This window comes from Mesoplodon mirus (assembly GCF_964341445.2).
Source record: "Mesoplodon mirus genome assembly, chromosome: 1".
Classification (NCBI taxonomy): domain Eukaryota; kingdom Metazoa; phylum Chordata; class Mammalia; order Artiodactyla; family Ziphiidae; genus Mesoplodon; species Mesoplodon mirus.
The window spans coordinates 71,098,338-71,119,291 of NC_138976.1; the positions used below are offsets into that span (position 1 = coordinate 71,098,338).

General features: G+C 39.9%; 1 protein-coding gene across 3 annotated transcripts in view; it reads right to left on the reverse strand.

The window, feature by feature from the left end:
* PDCD1LG2 (programmed cell death 1 ligand 2) overlaps nt 1-20,954 on the reverse strand; it is a 115,741-nt gene that overhangs the window by 25,013 nt on the left and 69,774 nt on the right. For all 3 annotated transcript variants that reach the window (XM_082605881.1, XM_082605880.1, XM_082605879.1), the window contains one exon: nt 15,458-15,763. In XM_082605881.1, coding sequence (XP_082462007.1) covers nt 15,458-15,763 — 306 coding nt within the window. The remainder of the gene's footprint in view (nt 1-15,457; nt 15,764-20,954) is intronic.

Genomic DNA, 20,954 nt, shown 5'->3' on the forward strand with positions numbered 1-20,954 from the left:
CTATCCCACCCCTCTAGGTGGACAAAAAGCACCGAGCTGATCTCCCTGTGCTATGTGGCTTCTTCCCACTAGCTATCTATTTTACATTTGGTAGTGGAAATATGTCAATGCCACTCTCTCACTTCGTCCCAGCTTACCCTTCCCCCTACCTGTGTCCTCAAGTCCATTCTCTACGTCTGAGTCTTTAGTCCTGTCCTGTCCCTAGGCTCTTCAGAACCATTTTTTCTTTAGATTCCATATATATGTACTAGCATACGGTATTTGTTTTTCTCTTTCTGACTTACTTCACTCTGTATGACATATTCTAGGTCCATCCACCTCACTACAAATAACTCAGTTTTGTTTCCTTTTATGGCTGAGTGATATTCCATTGTATATATGTGCCACATCTTCTTTATCTATTCATCTGTCGATGGACACTTAGGTTGCTGCCATGTCCTGGCTATTGGAAATAGTGCTGCAATGAACGTTGTGGTACATGACTCTTTTTGAGTTATGGTTTTCTCAGGATATATGCCCAGTAGTGGGATTGCTGGGTCATATGGTAGTTCTACTTTTAGTTTTTTAAGGAACCTCCATACTGTTCTCCATAGTGGCTGTACCAATTTACATTCCCACCAACAGTGCAAGAGGGTTCCCTTTTCTCTACACCCTCTCCAACATTTATTGTTTGTAGATTTTTTGATGATGGCCATTCTGACTGGTGTGAGGTGATACCTCATTATAGTTTTTTTTTTTTGCGGTACGCGGGCCTCTCACTGTTGTGGCCTCTCCCGTTGCGGAGCACAGGCTCCGGACGTGCAGGCTCAGCGGCCATGGCTCACGGGCCCAGCCGCTCCGTGGCATGTGGGATCTTCCCAGACCAGGGCACGAACCCGCGTCCCCTGCATCGGCAGGCGGACTCTCAACCACTGTGCCACCAGGGAAGCCCCTCATTGTAGTTTTGATTTGCATTTCTCTAATGATTAGTGATGTTGAGCATCCTTTCATGTGTTTGTTGGCAATCTGTATATCTTCTTTGGAGAAATGTCTATTTAGGTCTTCTGCCCATTTTTGGATTGGGTTGTTTGTTTATTTCATATTGAACTGCATGAGCTGCTTGTATATTTTGGAGATTAATCCTTTGTCAGTTACTTCGTTTGCAAATATTCTCTCCCATTCTGAGGGTTGCCTTTTCGTCTTGTTTATGGTTTCCTTTGCTGTGCAAAAGCTTTTAAGTTTCCTTAGGTCCCATTTGTTTCTTTTTGTCTTTATTTCCATTTCTCTAGGAGGTGGGTCAAAAGAGGATCTTGCTGTGATTTATGTCAAAGAGTGTTCTTCCTATGTTTTCCTCTAAGAGTTTTAGAGTGTCTGGCCTTACATTTAGGTCTTTAATCCATTTTGAGGTTATTTTTGTGTATGGTGTTAGGGAGTGTTCTAATTTCATTCTTTTACATATAGCTGTCCAGTTTTCCCAGCAACACTTATTGAAGAGGCTGTCTTTTCTCCATTGTACATCCTTACCTCCTTTGTCATAGATTAGTTGACCATAGGTGCGTGCGTTTATCTCTGGGCTTTCTATCCTGTTCATTGATCTATATTTCTGTTTTTGTGCCAGTACCATACTGTCCTGATTGCTGTAGCTTTGTAGTATAGTCTGAAGACTGGGTGCCTGATTCCTCCAGCTCCCTTTTTCTTTCTCAAGATTGCTTTTGCTTTTCGGGGTCTTTTGTGTTTCCATACAAATTGTGAAATATTTTGTTTAGTTCTGTGACAAATGACATTGGTAGTTTGATAGGGATTGCACTGAATCTGTAGACTGCTTTGGGTAGTATAGTCATTTTCACAATGTTGATTCTTCCAATCCAAGAACATGGTATATCTCTCCATCTGTTTGTATCATCCTTAATTTCTTTCATCAGTGTCTTACAGTTTTCTGCATACAGGTCTTTTGTCTCCTTAGGGAGATTTATTCCTAGGTATTTTATTCTTTTTGTTGCAATGGTAAATGGGAGTGTTTCCTTAATTTCTCTTTCAGATTTTTCATCATTAGTGTATAGGAATGCCAGAGATTTCTGTGCATTAATTTTGTATCCTGCTACTTTACCAAATTCATTGATGAGCTCTAGGAGTTTTCTGGTAGCATCTTTAGGATTCTCTATGTATAGTATCATGTCATCTGCAAACAGTGACTGTTTTACTTCTTCTTTTCCGATTTGGATTCTTTTTATTTCTTTTCTTCTCTGATTGTTGTGGTTAAAACTTCCAAAACTATGTTGAATAAGAGTGGTGAGAGTGGACAACCTTGTCTTGTTCCTGATCTTAGAGGAAATGGTTTCAGTTTTTCACCATTGAGAACGATGTTGGCTGTGGGTTTGGCATATACGGCCTTTATTATGTTGAGGTAGGTTCCCTCTACGCCTACTTTCTAGAGAGTTTTTATCTTAAAGGGGTGTTGAATTTTGTCAAAAGCTTTTTCTGCATCTATTGAGATGATCATATGATTTTTATCCTTCAATTTGTTAATATGGTGTATCACAATGACTGATTTATGTACATTGAAGAATCCTTGCATTCCTGGGATAAACCCCACTGGATCATGGTGTATGATCCTTTTAATGTGCTGTTGCATTCTGTTTGCTAGTATTTTGTTGAGGATTTTTGCATCTATGTTCATCAGTGATATTGTCCTGTAGTTTTTTTCTTTTTGACTTCTTTGTCTGGTTTTGGTATCAGGGTGATGGTGGCCTCGTAGAATGAGTTTGGTAGTGTTCCTCCCTCTACTGTAGTTTGGAAGAGTTTGAGAAGGATAGGTGTTAGCTCTTCTCTAAATGTTTGATAGAATTCGCCTGTGAAGCCATCTGGTCCTGGGCTTTTGTTTGTTGGAAGATTTTAAATCTCAGTTTCAATTGCAATGCTTGTGATGGGTCTCTTCATATTTTCTATTTCTTCCTGATTCAGTCTTGGAAGGCTCTGCTTTTCTAAGAATTTGTTCATTTCTTCCAGGTTGTCCATTGTATTGGCATATGGTTGCTTGTAGTAATCTCTCATGATCCTATGTATTTCTGCAGTGTCAGTTGTTACTTCTCCTTTTTCATTTCTAATTCTGTTGATTTGAGTCTTCTCCCTTTTTTCTTGATGAGTCTGGTTAATGGTTTATCAATTTTGTTTATCTTCTCAAAGAACCAGCTTTTAGTTTTATTCATTTTTGCTATCATTTCCTTCATTTCTTTTTCATTTGTTTCTGATCTGAAATTTATGATTTCTTTCCTTCTGCTAACTTTGGGGTTTTTTTGTTCTTCTTTCTCTAATTGCTTTAGGTGTAAGGTTAGGTTGTTTATTTGAGATGTTTCTTGTTTCTTGAGATAGGATTGTATTGCTATAAACTTCCCTCTTAGAACTGTTTTTGCTGCATCCCAGGTTTTGGGTCGTCGTGTTTTCACTGTCATTTTTTTCTAGGTATTTTTTGATTTCCTCTTTGATTTCTTCAGTGATCTCTTGGTTATTTAGTAGTGTATTGTTTAGCCTCCATGTGTTTGTATTTTTTTCAGTTTTTTTTCTGTAATTGATATCTAGCCTCATAGTGTTGTGGTCAGAAAAGATAGTTGATATGATTTCAATTTTCTTAAATTTACCAAGGCTTGATATGTGACTCAAGATATGATCTGTCCTGGAAAATGTTCCAGGAGCACTTGAGAAGAAAGTGTATTCTGTTGTTTTTGTATGGAATATCCTATAAATATCTATTAAGTCCATGTTGTTTAATGTATCATTTAAAGCTTGTGTTTCCTTATTTATTTTCATTTTGATTGATCTGTCCATTGGTGAAACTGGGGTTTCAAAATCCCCTACTATTATTGTTACTGTCGATTTCCTCTTTTATGGCTGTGAGCATTTGCCTTATGTATTGAGGTGCTCCTATGTAGGGTGCATAAATATTTACAATTGTTATATCTTCTTCCTGGATTGATCCCCTGATCATTCTCTAGTGTCCTTCTTTGTCTCTTATAATAGTCTTTATTTTAAAGTCTATTTTGTCTGATATGAGAATTGCTACTCCAGCTTTCTTTTGATTTCCACCTGCATGGAATATCTTTTTCCATCCCCTCACTTTCAATCTGTATGTGTTCCTAGGTCTGAAGTGGGTCTCTTGTAGACAGCATATATACGGGTCTTGTTTTTGTAACCATTTAGCCAGTCTATGTCCTTTGGTTGGAGCATTTAATCCATTTACATTTAAGGTAGTTATCAATATGTATGTTCCTATTACCATTTTCTTAATTGTTTTAGGTTTGTTATTGTAGGTCTTTTCCTTCTCTTGTTTCTTGCCTAGAGAAGTTCCTTTAGCATTTGTGGTAAAGCAGGTTTGGTGGTGCTGAATTCTCTTAGCTTTTGCTTGTCTGTATAGGTTTTAATTTCTCTGCCGAATCTGAATGAGATCCTTGCTGGGTAATCTTGGTTGTAGGTTTTTTCTTTTCATCACTTTAAATGTGTCCTGCCAATCCCTTCAGGCTTGCAGAGTTTCTGCTGAAAGATCAGCTGTTAACCTTATGGGGATTCCCTTGGATGTTATTTGTTGCTTTTCCCTTGCTGCTTTCAATATTTTTTCTTTGTATTTAATTTTTGATAGTTTGAGTAATATGTGTCTTGGCATGTTTCTCCTTGGATTTATCCTGTATGGGACTCTCTGAACTTCCTGGACTTGACTGACTATTTCCCTTCCCATGTTAGGGAAGTTTTCAACTATAATCTCTTCACATATTGTCTCAGACTCTTTCTTTTTGTCTTCTTCTTCTGGGATCCCTATAATTTGAATGCTGGTGCATTTACTATTGTCCCAGAGGTCTCTGAGACTGTCCTCAATTCTTTTCATTCTTTTTTCTTTATTTTGCTCTGCAGTAGTTATTTCCAATCTTCCATCTTCCAGGTCACTTATCCGTTCCTCTGCCTCAGTTCTTCTGCTTTTGATTCCTTCTAGAGAGTTTTAAATTTCATTTATTGTGCTGTTCATCATTGTTTGTTTACTCTTTAGTTCTTCTAGGTCCTTGTTAAACGTTTGTTTTATTTTCTCCATTCGATTTCCAAGATTTTGGATCTTCTTTACTATCATTACTCTGAATTCTTTTTCCAGTAAACTGCCTATTTCCTCTTCAATTGTTAGGTCTGGTGGGTTTTTACCTTGCTCCTTCATCTGCTGCATATTTCTCTGTCTTCTCATTTTGCTTAACTTACTGTGTTTGGGGTCTCCTTTTCGTAGGCTGCAGGTTCGTAGTTCCCGTTGTTTTTGGTGTCTGTCCCCAGTGGGTAAGGTTGGTTCAGTGGGTTATGTAGGCTTCCCGGTGGAGGGGACTGGTGCCTGTGTTCTGGTGGATGAGGCTGGATCTTGTCTTTCTGGTGGGCAGGACCGCATCTGGTGATGTGTTTTGGGGTGTCTGTGAACTTATTATGATTTTAGGCAGCCTCTCTGCTAACGGGTGGGCTTGTGTCCCTGTTTTGCTAGTTGTTTGGCTTGGGGTGTCCAGCACTGGAGCTTGCTGGTCGTTGAGTGGAGCTGGGTCTTAGAATTGAGATGGAGATCTCTGGGAAGGCTCTCGCTGATTGATATTACATGGGGCTGGGAGGTCTCTGGTGGTCCAATGTCCTGAACTTGGCTCTCCCACCTCAGAGGTTCTAGCCTAACAGCCGGCAGGAGCACCAATACCCTGTCAGCCACACGGCCAGTTACATGGGGAGTTTCTTGCCTTTTGGGAAGTCTGAGGTCTTCTGCCAGTGTTCCGTAGGTGTTCTGTATGAGTTGTTCCACATGTAGATGTATTTTAGATATATTTTTTGGGGGGAAGGTGATCTTCACATCTTACTCCTCCACCATCTTGAAGGTCCTCTGGGTTTGGTTTTTCTGTTTTTGTTTGTAGCTTCCTTTCTTTTCTCTGGACACTGTAACTTAAAGATTTATGTTCATTCCTGCTAAAGGTGGGGGTTGATGGCTTTTGAGCAAAGACCTGGAACAGCTCTGGCAACACTTTGAAGACGAATGAGTTAATACACATAAAGTGCTCAGAAAAGGGCAGGAACACAGTAAGCACTTGATAAATGCTATTATTTTTTTTTAAAGACCTGGATTCTGCCTATAAATAGTCAAGAACTGAGTATATTTATACTTCTCTCTAACACACACACACACACACACACACACACACACCCTTCTGTGCAGTGGATGCTGAATGAATTAATCAGATATGCCTCGCTGCCCTCTAGAAAACTGAGATATAAAATAGACACAAGTGACATTGAGAGCACCAGGAAGACACAAGGACAAATTGTCCAGTTATCTTAGATGATAGCTAAAAATAAATAAATATTAACCACATACGCAGATACCAGGGAGTGTGAAAAGTAACCTGCTGATTTTTGGTGAAAGGACGAGGGAGTGAGCACTAGCTCTCATCAGGTAGGAAATACTTCTTTAAGAAAGAATTTCAATACAATCTTTGAAGTAAAGATGTATATATGGCACAGATATGATGAAACTTTTTTTTGTTAAATTTTTGGGAGGAGTATAAATGAGCACAAACTGTGAAAAGCGATTTTATATTAAAATAATGCTAACAGCCATGTGGAAAATATCAAATATGTATGATTTACTAAGTGTTTTCTAGGTGCTGAGTTCATGCCCTGTGCTTTTACATTCTGTGGAGGTGGAAGGAAGATTCATTCCCTTCTCCACAATTTTTGCTTTTTGAGAACCTCCCTTGTGCGTCTCTGTGTTATGGGTTGCTAATAGGATTAGTTATAGCCAAAGTCACTCACTGAGTCATGGGTCACTGGAGAGTAAGGTGACTGTGTCTTGAAGTGCTGTTTATAACCTGTGGCCTTCTCTTGAAGTTCTTTCCATGCCATTAAGAGTAGTTGCCCAGGCCTGCTGGCCTGCCTGCCTCAAAAATCTCTCACATCTTTCCCGCCCACAGTATTCCAGCTTCTGCTTGTGACTGGGTGGGTGGGGCAGATTTTCTTATCTATGAGTCTGGATGGATAACTTCAGGGACTGATCTGAAAACCTGGACTCAGTTTAAGACAAGGCAGCAAGAAACAAGAGTTCCCTATTCTGAGTCATGTTCTCCAGTGCAAATTATCAGAGAATCTCCAAAGTTGGGAGAGGGGAAAGGGAAAGATTATGTGCTCATCCAGTTGTTAATTTTAAAAAATGGAGTTCATTTCCATTTGGCTACTGATTCCTCTGGGTATAGCTCACTTAGTCAAGAACTTAGAGAGGAGCAGGGGTGAGTAGCTCTAACTATTGACTCCATCCTCTTAATATACCTTATCTTGCTTAAACCATCCAAGGACTTTAGGAGGTAGGAAAATTTCATATTCCAGTAATAAATAAGGAAACAGCTGGAATATGGGGTGGTTGGGGAGCTTTGAACTCATGTCCTTCATGGGTACAGCATTCTGAATTCTGCACTGGGATCATCACAAGAGGATGATTCTCTATGTAATCACAAAAGCCTAGGGATGAAGCAACATACATGGGAAGAGAGATATGTTTCCCAGGGGGACTTCGAAGTACCCAGAAGTAGAAGAAGATAAGAAGAATTAGGTTCTGAAGCAGCCTACTGAAGGTCTTGAAGTAGTTAGACCCACTAGTCTCCTTGGAGCCAATTTTGGTCTACCTCTAGCAATCCATCAGTATCTGAAGCATGCATTTTGAGTACTCACTTTATCTAATTTTATGTTATTTTATCTACACTTATTGTCCCTTCATTTGATGTCCTCTTATAATCATTTAATCCTATTATGTTGTAGATTATTTCTGTAAGCTCTGGGGCTTTGGAGGGGCATAGAGTAGAATAAATGGATTCATAGGAGTAGTGTGTTACAGGTGAGGGCTTGGCCTGCTCCAGCAAGGTAGCTCAGGACAAGATGCTGGTCTTGGTTGCTAAGCTGGTAGGTGATTTCAGAGGTAGGAGGGCCATGAATCAGGAGCTGGGCTTAGGCTTTGACTTGGGATATATAAATAAGGGAAGAGATGAGAGAGATGTTCAACTAAAAGAACCGGTGAGAAACGATGTGACTGACAGGGATTGATTTCCAAAATATACAAACAGCTCATAGAGCTCAATATCAAAGAAACAAACAACCCAATCAAAAAGTGGGCAGAAGACCTAAATAGACATTTTTCCAAAGAAGACATACAGATGGCCAACAGGCACATGAAAATACACTCAACATCGCTAATTATTAGAGAAATGCAAACCAAAACTATAATGAGATTATCACCTCACACCAGTCAAAATGGCCGTCATCAAAAAGTCTGTAAATAATAAATGCTGAACAGGGTGTGGAGAAAAGGGCACCCTCCTGCACTGCTGGCAGGAATGTAAATTGGTACAGCCACTATGAAGAACAGTATGGGGGTTCCTTAGAAAACTAAAAATAGAGTTACCATATGATCCTGCAATCCCACTCCTGGGCATATATCCAGAAAAGATGAAAACTCTAATTCGAAAAGATACGTGCACCCCAATGTTCACAGCAGCACTATTTACAATACCCAAGACATGGAAGCAACATAAATGTCCATTGACAGATGAATTGGTAAAAAAGATTCCATTGTATGGTACATACATACAATGGAATATAACTCAGCTATAAAAAAGAATGAAATAATACCATTTGCAGCAACATGGATGGACCTAGAGATTATCATACTAAGTGAAGTAAGTCAGACAGAGAAAGACAAATATCATATATCACTTATATGTAGAATCCAAAAAAGTGATACAAAAAAACTTATTTACAAAACAGAAATAGACTCATAGACATAGAAAACAAACTTATGGTTACCAAAGGGGAATGGGGGAGAGGGATAACTTAGGAGTCTGGGATTAACAGATACACACTACCATATATAAAACAGATGAACAACAAAGATATACTGTATAGCACAGGGAACTATATTCAATATCTTGTAATAACCTATAACGGAAAAGAATATGAAAAAGAACACATATATATATCTGAAACACTGTTGTACACACTAACACAACATTGTAAATCAACTATACTTCAGTTTGAAAAATAAAATTTTTTAAAAAGAATGAGCAAGGTTTGGGGGAGGGACAGGAGCACACACCCTACATTTATGTAATATTAAAGATGTCTCCACAGCCTCTTTCTCATTAGGGAAACGGCTGAAAAGACATCATTATAAGCAATACACAATGGGGAAACTGGACTGAGGGTGACATTCTTAGAAAAAGTGAGTAAATTTTAAAATTTCAGAAGTGGAAGTGATCTTAAAATTTGATTAGTCCAACTTCCTGCTCAACAAGAAGTATCTTCTACAGCAGCTTTGCTAGATAACTACCTTGATGAATGTTTCACATGTACTTGGAAACAATGTGTATTCTGCAGTTGTTGGGTATAAATTTTATATATGTCAATTAGATCAAGATGGCTAATTGTGTTGTTCTACTCTTCTATTTTCTTTTTTGTGTGTTCTACCAGTTATAACAGAGATGAGTTGAAATCTCCAAATATGGTTATGGATTTGTTTATTTCTCCTTTTAGGTCTGTCAATTTTTGTTTTATATATTTTGAAGCTATATGGTTAGATGTATACACATTTAGGATTGTTACATTTTCCTGTTGAATTGATTTTTTCTATCATTATGAAATGTCCCTTTTTATCTTTAATAATACTTTTCTTCTTGATATTAGTAAACTGCTAGATAACTAACTTTTGGTTAAACACATCTGTGAATGGAAACTCTTACTTCCAGAAGCAGTCATTGCCACAATTAGACAATAAGAAAGTTAAACTTTCATTGGGAGGATCATCCTTACGTCAAGTCAAATTTTGCCTCATGGTAGCTTCAACCCATTGGTACTTGCCTGGTTTAGCAAAACAACATATGGTAAGCATAGTAGTTAAGAACATGGGCTTCAGAGTCGGAAAGGTTTGACTAGGCTTAAGCCAAGCGGTGGTTACGTGACGTGTCAAGCCTCAGTTTTCTCATTTGTAAAATAGGTACGATAATACTTATCCTTAACAGGGGTGTGAGGATGATTAAATGAGTTAGGTACCTAGAACTTATTAAATAGTCAGTTAGTACTGGCAATTATTATTATCTCTTTCATGTGACAAAACCCTTCAGATATTTGAAGATCACTGGCAAGACCCCATATAGTCTTTCCACCTCTTAGGTAAAACATGCCTACTTCCTTCAACCATATCTCACAGGACATAATTTTCAGCCCCAGTTCCAGATAGCAGTCTTTAGATACACTCTGTTTTTGCCAGTGTAACACGACCTATATTCTAGATATTATCTAAGCAGCACAAAGTATAGTGTGACTAATTATTTCCTATGTGCTGAGTACACTTCAGGCCCAACACAGGGTTTTAAAGCAGCCTAAGGTTGTAAGATCGATTTCGTTGAGTGATCTACTGCCCAGCTAGGTTGGTTAAACAGACCCCTTGTCACTTGGAGATGGTCTCCAGGTTGACCCAAGACCTTTGTTGCCCCTTAGTCAACAACTACTACTTGTTCAGTCGGTTATAGATCCAGTCAACTACACTATTATTCATCCCATGTTTTACCACTTTATGCACAAGGTGTGTGCTGTGTGGGTCCTGGGCCTGTTTGCCCTTAGATCAGTCCCTCAGTTTCTGCTCTATATGGCGGGAAGGCTGACTCCTGCAGGCTGTGTATCCCAGGCTCGTGACAGCCAACAGCAGGCATAGTGGGAAGACGGGAGAGTGAGCAGGAGGAAGGAGAATGAGTGTTTCTCCCCCATACTTTATGCTACAAGGCCTCTCCAGCAGCAGCCACAGCTCTTCCCTGGCTCCAGATACCACTGGACAGGCCCACTTGTGTTTCACCCCTGGGCCCATTAACTCTGCCTTCCCCCTGTTCCTCCAGCCCAGCAGTGGTGATAGCAGCTTCCTGCTTTTGCTAATTGGTGATTTGCCTCCCTAGTCCCCATTTGGCTTCTCAGTCTGTTCCATCAAAAGAATTACTATTTCCTGATTTCAATTTCCATTGGTTTAAATGGTTTCTGTTATCCCAGTTGTCTCTATAATTCAAATGTTACTGGCAACTCTAGCATTTCTGAAATAAAGATAAGCTTTATTATCTTTACTATATGTTTTAGTACTATATTATCTTTACTACTGTACATAGTATCATCTGCTTTATCATCACAATGACCATAACTAAGGTGAAAAAATGTAGTTTTACATGCATTAATCTTAGAGAATCCTGGCAGGTTTCTAGTAGTCACTGAAAGAAATCTTTTAGGATGGCTCTCAATTGGTCTGTTAAATGGCCTGGGGAGGAACATCAGGTTAAACAGTTTGTAATTCCCAGGAGCTTTCTCCCCTTCAAAATTCAGGATATTGTTTTCTTAACTCAGGGTTTCCTTAGTCCCTTCAGTTTCCCCAAGGGAGAAAAGACACTGAGAGCAGATTTAGCCCCATTAGTAAGTTTTTTTAGCAAATGCTTTCTCTGGGCCTAGAGGCTAAATGTACAGACGTCATTTCACTACCAAGTTGCTTTTCTCGGGCTGTTCTCCTCCCTATGCCCTCTGCCACCTGACTTCCCCTTTTAGGGTGAAGGCCATTTCTCTTGTGAGAGAAAACGGAAACTATGCTGCCACCTTCCTCCACTTGTTGAAGTTGTACTCTATCTATCTTGGGCCTTTTTGTTGATTTAAAGTACGTCTGTAAGCCTCAGCCTGCTCAGGCCTTCAGGCTGGTTTGGCCCTTCTGTTCTTAGTACCTGCTCTGTGTCTATCTGGGATCCTTGCTCAGGCCAGTTCTCAACCTGTGGGCTCAATCCCTGGCTTCTCAGGGCCTCTGTACCCTTTTCTTCAGTCGTGCTCCCTGGCCTTCTTCCGACAGATTTCTAATTGCCTTGGGGTTGCAACCTGGCCTTTCAAAAACTGCAGCCTTCTCTTACTGTCTCTTCTAGACTCTCTAGCCATGCTACCTAGCAATTTTTTTCCTGTCCTTATGAAATCAATCCTCTTTTCACTATATTTAATATGAACTGTTGCCCAGACGTCAAAGAAAATACTATAAACCTATTTTCAAGGTGTATGCCAAAACTTAGGCATTTTAAGCACAAAGCACATCCTTCCTCTAGTCTTGTTCTATGTAAGTGCACCCTAACTGGAGTCCCAGATCTCCCCTGCTTCCTTCAGACACCCCTCATCTGGGTAGAATATCCTTATGTGCTGGTCTTCAATCTTTTTTTTTTTTTTTTTTTTTGCTTGTATTTCTCCTAAAACAATCGTGATGCAGTGTGCTCCTTCTCACATATTTATTAAATTCATTCTTAGAATATATCATAGGTTTCTATATTGGAAAAATATACGATGTTTAGCCCATTATAAACACATATTTTTAGTAAGGCAATTATTTCACTCTTTACAAATGCATCCAATGTCACCTAGAAATCAAAGAAGGTGTCTTTCATACACACCACCATCCATTGAAAAATACATACAAAAATTCTTCTCTAATGGTCAGAACTTTACATTGTTTCTTTTTATTCCTCGAATATCAGTTCCCATTCCACTTCTGCAGAATTTTATCCTAATGCAACATGTTTGAACACTCTTTTGGTGATTATCCTTTTGTTTCTTTGCAACAACAAAACATGTATAGCTATTGAAATTAAATTTTTTTTCTTGTGACCATGAGGCTTTAAGTGTTCAAAGTTTTCTTCTGCACTGAAATCTAATTTCCATTATTATCAGTACATGTAAAATCAAAACATAAAATATTATGAATATTGATAATTATTAAACATAAAAAAAGTTTACCGGAAATGTATCTTTTAATGGGATGGATGGGGCTCTCTTTTTCAATCTGTTCATGAATCTGAGGATGCATATGACTTATGGTTGGAATGAGACAAGGTTCAGCATCAATTCTATTTCTATTTTTCATTTTTTGTAGCTATAAGGGCTAAGGAATCTTGCTTATATGAATAAGTAGGTGGGAATGGAAGAAGTTCGGTTATAGTATTATCATTTCATTCTTTGAAAGCCTTATGATTTATATGACAAAAAATTACTTTATTTTTTATTATCAGCTGTTAACTCTATTAGGGCCTCCTTCAATTTTGTTGAAAACAGACAATTTGATACCTCCTGGTTTGCAGAAGGATTTGTTAGTCATTACAATTTGGTATGGTATCAATATTTCCAATCATTCTTTTGTTTATCACTATGGAGGATTTTATACCTCAGGGCAATGCACTGTATTCATGATGGGTGAAACAGAGGTTCTTTTATGAAGTGGGTAAAGCAAAAATAAAAGAGGAAGTGTTTTAGGAGAACCCCAAGAGCCTTGCCTGGAAGGCATATTCTCAGGCACACTCAATTTGGGGAACGAGTACTTGGGGAAGATGAAGATATAGAAACTAATTTCCTAAAACTGCCTATGCTATGCATCCCATAGAAAGTCTTTGTGATCCCATATACTCTAGCTGGAAGATCATTAAGGGTTTAAGGAATTAATTAACTAATTAATTAATTAAGGTTTGAGGAATAAATCTTTTCCTCACCTGATTCATCCCTGGTCTAGATGAGGAAGCAGGCAGACTGCCCTCCCATGGATGAGGGACATCCCAAAGCCCGAGCGAGAAAGAGTGGGACTGGTACCAAATTGCCCAAAAACCCTAGGTGCATTATAACACTCAAATAGACATCAACAAACATGGGGCAGTGATTTAGGGGTGCAGATACCCAAGTACACTAGGGGATTGTGAGGATGTAGAGCCCTCTCTCCTCCAGTTGACTGAACTCAGACTAACTTCAATGCTCTGGAGTTCCTCCCAGTTGATGCCTGTTTTTAGGAAATGCAATAAAGAGAGAAGGCAGTTACATCCAGCTAAGGGCTCTCCTGATGACTCACTATTAGTTGAGATGTGAGAGGGCACCATCCCTGCAGTAATTGAGGGTCTTTGATCCAAACCTCTGGGCACTCACCATATGCCAAGCACCATGCTCAGTTCTTTATGTTCATTATCTCTTTTAATTTTTACAATAATCCTATGTGGTAGATGCTACTATTGCTATTCTTTTACAAATAAGAAAAATGCGAGATTAAGAGAGGTGAAATAACCTGCCCAAGGTCAGGTGAAAACAACATTCAACCTCATGTCTAATTATTCTAGTTTGTCCTTCTTTATACCAGATCATAAAGTCACCCCACTGCTGTCAAGGTCAATGGTCTTTAGGGACCAAAATCCACAGACCCTCCAGAAGACAGAACATATCCTCTGAGTGTAATGTGTGGAATAGGGAGGGGACAGAGGAAAAACTGGCATAGGTTAACTCAGACCAGTCAGCGAAGGCTGAAAAACATAAGCCAATGAACAGAGCCAAATCTATTAATGGGATGGATACAGTTGTTATATGTCTTTCCTCAAATGACCTTTCCCAGAACAAACAAGAACTTGAAGATTCTCTTCAGATTTAGGTTCTTGGCTCGTGTTGTGGTGGAGAGAGCCCTCAACCCGGAGGAATGGGGACAGCTATTGATTCACTGGCTCCCTCAGGCTACCCATTTCAACTCTCCGGACTTCAGCTGTTTCATGTGCAATAGATTAGGCTGGGACTAGAGTAGCATTTTCCAAACTTTTTAGACTATGACCCAGAGTGAGAAAAAAATTTATCACACCACGAGCCAAAATGCACACGCACGCATGTGCACACATACACACACACCCCTCTGAAATAATTTGTGTTTCACAAAACAACACTAAGCCCTACTATGTGATGCCCTGATATATTCTATTCTATTCATTCGGTTCATTCATTTTATTGGTAAAAAACACCCACCTGGTTGCTACTCATTAAACTGATATTTTAATCTGTTAATGAGTGGCAAATCATGGTTTAAAAAACTCTGGACTTGGGGCTTCCCTGGTGGCGCAGTGGTTGAGAGTCTGCCTGCCAATGCAGGGGACACGGGTTCGTGCTCCGGTCTGGGAAGATCCCACATGCCGTGGAGCAGCTGGGCCCGTGAGCCATGGCCGCTGAGCCTGCACGTCCGGAGCCCGTGCTCCGCAACAGGAGAGGCCACAACAGTGAGAGGCCTGCGTACCACAAAAAAAAAAAAAAAAAAAAGCTCTGGACTCTGAAAGAGTAGTTTAATATCAAGTCAGTATTGTTCCTGTGAATTAGGCAAAACTTATCTTTGGTACCCTCCCACCTTTCCCCCTCATTTTCCTGGCTTTCTGTAGACAGTTTTATTCCTTCTACCCCTATTTACCCTCACCTCCACTGCTTTATACTCAGATATCAAAAAATATTTCTGAGCAGCTGCTTTTGTTTTCTCTGAGGTAGCTCTGTCTCTTTATAGCTATCCTCCCAGTTTTGGCTTGAGCTTGTTACTTGCAGCTAATGCAGGTCCTGTGTTGGAGAGATGCCGCCATGTATTCCAGTCCCTGAAACTACTCACCTTTGACTTTCAGAGTCAGGTACTTGTAGTCCCAGGCGATCCCATAGATGATCAGGCAGCGGTACTGCCCTGCATCCCTCACTTGGACTTGGGGGATGTGGAACAAAGCCTTCCCCAGGGGCAGCTGCTCCTCCAGCAAAGTGGCTCTTTCACTGAGCAAGGTTGTATCATTTTCCACCTTTTGCAAACTGGCTTTTAAATCTCCGAGTTCCACATGACCTCCGGTGTCAAAATCACACTCCAAGGTCACATTGCCACCGTAGTCTACCATGTACATTTCCTTCGGGACTGTCACTGTGAATAAAGCTGAACAGAAAATAAGACATTCTCAGATTGTCTGCCTTCACATTTCAGTTCTGTACAGAGTGGGACCTGAGGAGACCCATCCCACCCCTGTTTCCCAAGAGATACCTGTCATTATCTGGGCATTTGTGAAGGTTCCTTTCTCTCCTTTGCTCCATCCATTCTGGGAAAGAGTAGAATCCTTGATCTGCTCTGAGGTAGTTCTCACCTCTCAACACTCCTCACCTGTGCAGCTGATGGCCTTCCTACCCCCTATTATCCAGGCTCATTTTCTTCATATGGGTCAAATTACATCATGCCCTGCCAAATTCTACCTCCTCTCACCAGTGATAGTAATAATAACTATCACCCATTGAGTTCTTACTAGGTGTCAGGCCTCTGCTAACACATGATCTCTTTTAGTCTCCCCAGGAAGCCAGCGACGTAGAGCTATCTTCTCTTTAGAAAATGAAGCTGAGACACAAAAAGGTTAAGCAACTTGCCTAAGATTGCACAGCCAGGATCAGACCCAGTATTGTTAAGTTCAAGCGCTCTTAACCAGCACATCATACAAGTCTACTGTAGAAGCGTCTTTTCTATCAATAAGAGGAAAGAAAGAATGGAACTAATACTTAGTATATACCTACTATGTGCCAGCCACTGTTCTAGGCTCTTTATAACTATATCATTGGGACTTCCCTGGTGGTCCAGTGGTTAAGACTCCACGCTCCCAAGGCAGGGGGCCTGGGTTCGACCCTGCATGCCTCAACTATGAGCCCGCATGCTGCAACTAAAAAGATCCCGCATGCAGCAACGAAGATCCCAAGTGCTGCAACTAAGACCCAGAGCAGCAAAATAAATAAATAAATAAATAATTTTTTAAAAACCTATGTCATTTAATACTGAAAATACAAGCATGAAACATGTATTATCATTACTGTTTTATAGTTGAGGAAACTGGGTCAGAGAGGTTTGCTCCAGGATGTACAGTTAGTAAAGTTAAAATTCAGAGCTAGTCAGATGGTTGACTTCAAAATCTGTAGCCTTTGAAACAGTATTTCCCAAAACGTGAGGCACATACTTCTAGAAGTATGCAAAATGATTTTAGATACGGCAGAATCAAGGCCCAAAGAGAGTTGGATTATTCAGAGAGGAATTTATTCCCTCTTCAATTCTATTTCAATCCTTCAAATTACATATAATTTGCTACTAGACTCTCACGTCTCTAACAATGGTTCTTTTTCTTTTTCTTTTCTTTTCTTTCTTTATTTTTTATTTTTGGCTGCTTCGGGTCTTCGTTGCTGTGAGCAGGCTTTCTCTAGTTGTGGCGAGCGGGTGCTACTCTTCGATGCGGTGCATGGGCTGCTCACTGCGGTGGCTTCTCTTGTTGCAGAGCATGGGCTCTAGGTGCGTGGGCTTCAGTAGTTGTGGCTCGTGGGCTCTAGAGCGCAGGCTCAGTAGTTGTGGCACATGGGCTTAGTTGCTCCGCAGCATGTGGGATCTTCCCAGACCAGGGCTCAAACCTGTGTCCCCTGCCTTGTCAGGTGGATTCTTAACCACTGCGCCACCAGGGAAGCCCTATTTTTCCTTTTAATAAAACAAGAAGCTCTCAGGCAGATATTATTATCTGGGTAGAATTTAATAGTACTACTTTACTTTCATTGCATTTATTTTTGCTCATATCTCTATTTACCTGTACCAGTGATACTGGTTTTCCATTTACCACAAGGGTAGATTGTTTTGTTCAAAAAATAAAAGCTCAGTTGATTTAGATAATTCTATAAAAACAATAGCACAAAGAGTAGTCAAACATGGCAAAACTAATGAAAGTAGTGTGTGCATGAATAAATTGTGATAAATTGTACAAAATTATGCTGCTTCCATTATTAATGAGTGGATAGGCATTAAGACTAAGTGTAAGATCTCAAAGTAGCTTCTGAATTGTGACAGAAGATTAGATCAAATTATGTTCAGTAGAGCTTACTCCATTAATCCACTCATTTAATCAGTCAAAACATCCACTTATATTTGGGGATGGCTTCTAAGAATATGCTATTTGAGTGGTTGTTTCCACATAAAACATGGTATGGAAAGAGCTTGGGATTTAGTGACAGATGAACCTGGGTTCAAATTTTGACTGCATCAGGATTATGAGCCTTTTGATCTTGATCATGCCATTTAAACTCTATGAGTCTCAGCCTCTTTATCTTTAAAGGTTGAAGATAACATCTACCTGTCAGCATTGTGGGGAAAACTAGACAAAATGGCACATGTGAAGTACCTTATTTTGGCAGGTGGTAGGTAGTCAGCAAACTTTCTTTTGTACAATGTTTCAATTCTTGAGAAAGTGGTATTCGGACCACCCTGGATAACAGATTTCACAGTATAAATAGTTTTGGGGTTTTCTGTTGCTTCAATGATTCACATCACAATTCTCTTCTGACTGGAGTTTTTCCTCCTACCATCCTGCAAATCTTTGAAGGCAGTGACCAGGTTGAATTTGCTTTGGCGTCTCCAGTGCCTAATACATACTAAATTCCAGTTAAGGGTTTAACATAAAATGACAAAAAGGGGGAGAGGGAGAAACAAACGGATGAGCCTCCCCATATTCACTTTTGCTTTCCCCTCATCAAACAGCAACTTGCCCCAAATTGCACAAACTGGCATTCTTAATCACCACCCAGCACACATGAGAGTGTAGTGCACACACTTGAGTTTTTATCAAAAATGAATGATGAGCTTGTATCTTGCCTCCAACCCGTTTTAACCACAACTAGAACATTAGCGTGCCTTTCTGACAGAGATCTATGATACAAAATGGAGTTCACAGCTGCCTGGTATTCTTTTTTTTTTTTTTTTTTTTAATTCTTGCTCTTTTTTTTTTTAAATTTTATTTATTTATTTATTTATGGCTGTGTTGGGTCTTCGTTTCTGTGCAAGGGCTTTCTCTAGTTGCGGCAAGTGGGGGCCAACCCTCATCGCGGTGCGTGGGCCTCTCACTATCGAAGCCTCTCTTGTTGCGGAGCACAGGCTCCAGACGCGCAGGCTCAGTAACTGTGGCTCACGGACCTAGTTGCTCTGCGGCATGTGGGATCTTCCCCGACCAGGGCTCGAGCCCGTGTCCCCCGCACCGGCAGGCAGATTCTCAACCACTGCGCCACCAGGGAAGCCCTGCCTGGTATTCTTTTGCGCAGGATGGGGGTGGGGGCAGGCTACAATGTGAGTGCTTCTGTGTAAAACAATGCCAATTCAGCATTTGCTTGGCCAGGTTGAGAAGACTCTGGGACGATACATGTGAGAAAAGATGCCGTGCTTCCGAATTTCCCGCATGATTCCATTTTGTGGAATTCCCTGAACACTTGTAATAACTCTCACCGGAGTCTCCGTAATAGGATACTCTTTAAAGTAGATTCCTTTATGATTAGAATCATCTCCAAATACTTGAGTTATTAAGTCCCCTTATAATTAAAACAGAACTGCTTGATACCAAATCCACTCTGCCCTGGAGAATAATATTTATTTATTCATTCTCAAATATGTATTAACCATATTCTATGCACCAGGTTCAGGAATTTACACTACTTTTACTCTCCTCATAGTACTTCCTTCTCTTATTTTATTACACATGATATAACAAGAAACAGGGAAGAGAAATGGGGCTTGCAGGGAAGGTTAATTGCTGAGCCTGAGATTTAACAAGAATCAGAGGACTTTGGGTGTAGTCTCTATTGAATTTATTTAGTAGATTTATTTACCACACTTATACTTTCTTCTCATGAGAGGAGGAACGCCTCTAACTTCCTCTGGAACTCCCCATAGCATACAGCAGAACTCCCCTCTTCACTGTCTGGGCCTTTGAAAAAAATCCATTTTCTGCTTGCTTTTCCCCTCTGCCTTGTGCAGAGTGTGTGTGTATATACAGAGGTTGGAAGCATAAAGTATGCTACCTCTCAGGCAGGTGACATTTTCCATCTAATGTTCACAAGAGGAAAGAGCAACTGGCAAAGATGAATCACATATCTGAGTCGCTCAGAATAACTAGAAGATTAATTGTTAGTTGGTCTATTTTGCCCCAACTAAAGCTTCTAAGACATGCAAAGCTTTGAGCTTGATTACTCAATACAAAATGACAAGATTAGGAAATGTAATACTAAAATATTCTTACTTATTGTAAATTACAGAGGAAATCAAAACACTCTTGCAAGCAATTCTGTGAAGAGGTTTTTCTCAAGCTTGGCTGCACATTAGAATCACTAATGAGAGGGCCTCAACCTTGCATCATAAGAATCACCTGGGAAGCTTTTAAAATACACTAATGCTCAAACCCCACTTTGGATCCTCTAAAATTAAATTCTAATTATTTTGTGAGGCCAGCATCAATTAAAAAAGAAATTTCCCTAGGAGCTTCTAATGTGCAGGGAGCATTGAGAAACCATTGGTTGGACAAATAAAACACCTGTACTTGCAAACATTTTTTACCATCCTGCCATCCAAAGTGTTGTCCTCAGTTTTCCCTGGGAGCTAGTTAGGAATGCAGAATCTCAGCCCATGCCCTGGACCTAGAGAAGCAGAATCTGCATTTTAACAAGGTTGGGGCGATTCACATGCACACTGACATTTGAGAAACAGTTATAACACTGGTTTGCATTTGGACTGTGACTGGGAAGTAGAGTAAAAGATAACATTTATTAAACTCAATGAACCACACACTGGGCTAAACTGTACATCACCATTTCATGTTCCCAAAACTCTGCAAGGTAGGAGTCACTACCCCCATTTTACAAATGGGGAAACTGAGGCTTAAAGAAATGATACAACTTGCCCAAAGTAAAAAAGTGGGAGCTCATGGAGTTGGAATTCAAATTCATATCTCTGTGTGTTGAAAGCTTGTACTTCTAACAGATAGGACTATATATCTACTGGCATGTGTATACTACATACATGAATGAAATAGATATACTTTTCAGCTTTATAATAAGGAAAAGACATTTGTTTTCTATTTCATATGTCACCTGGTTATTAAACGTCAACCTAGCATTGAACTCCTGATGTCATCAGACAAAGGAGAAAACTGGAAAGTTTCCACAACTGCAAATTAAGCCAACAAAACGTTCATTTGGTCATCTTGACTAAATTAAAGGGCAAAGGACTTGGTCAGAGCATGAAAAATTAATACATGCACGTTCTTTAGACAGATTAAAGTAGCTGGCTTGAG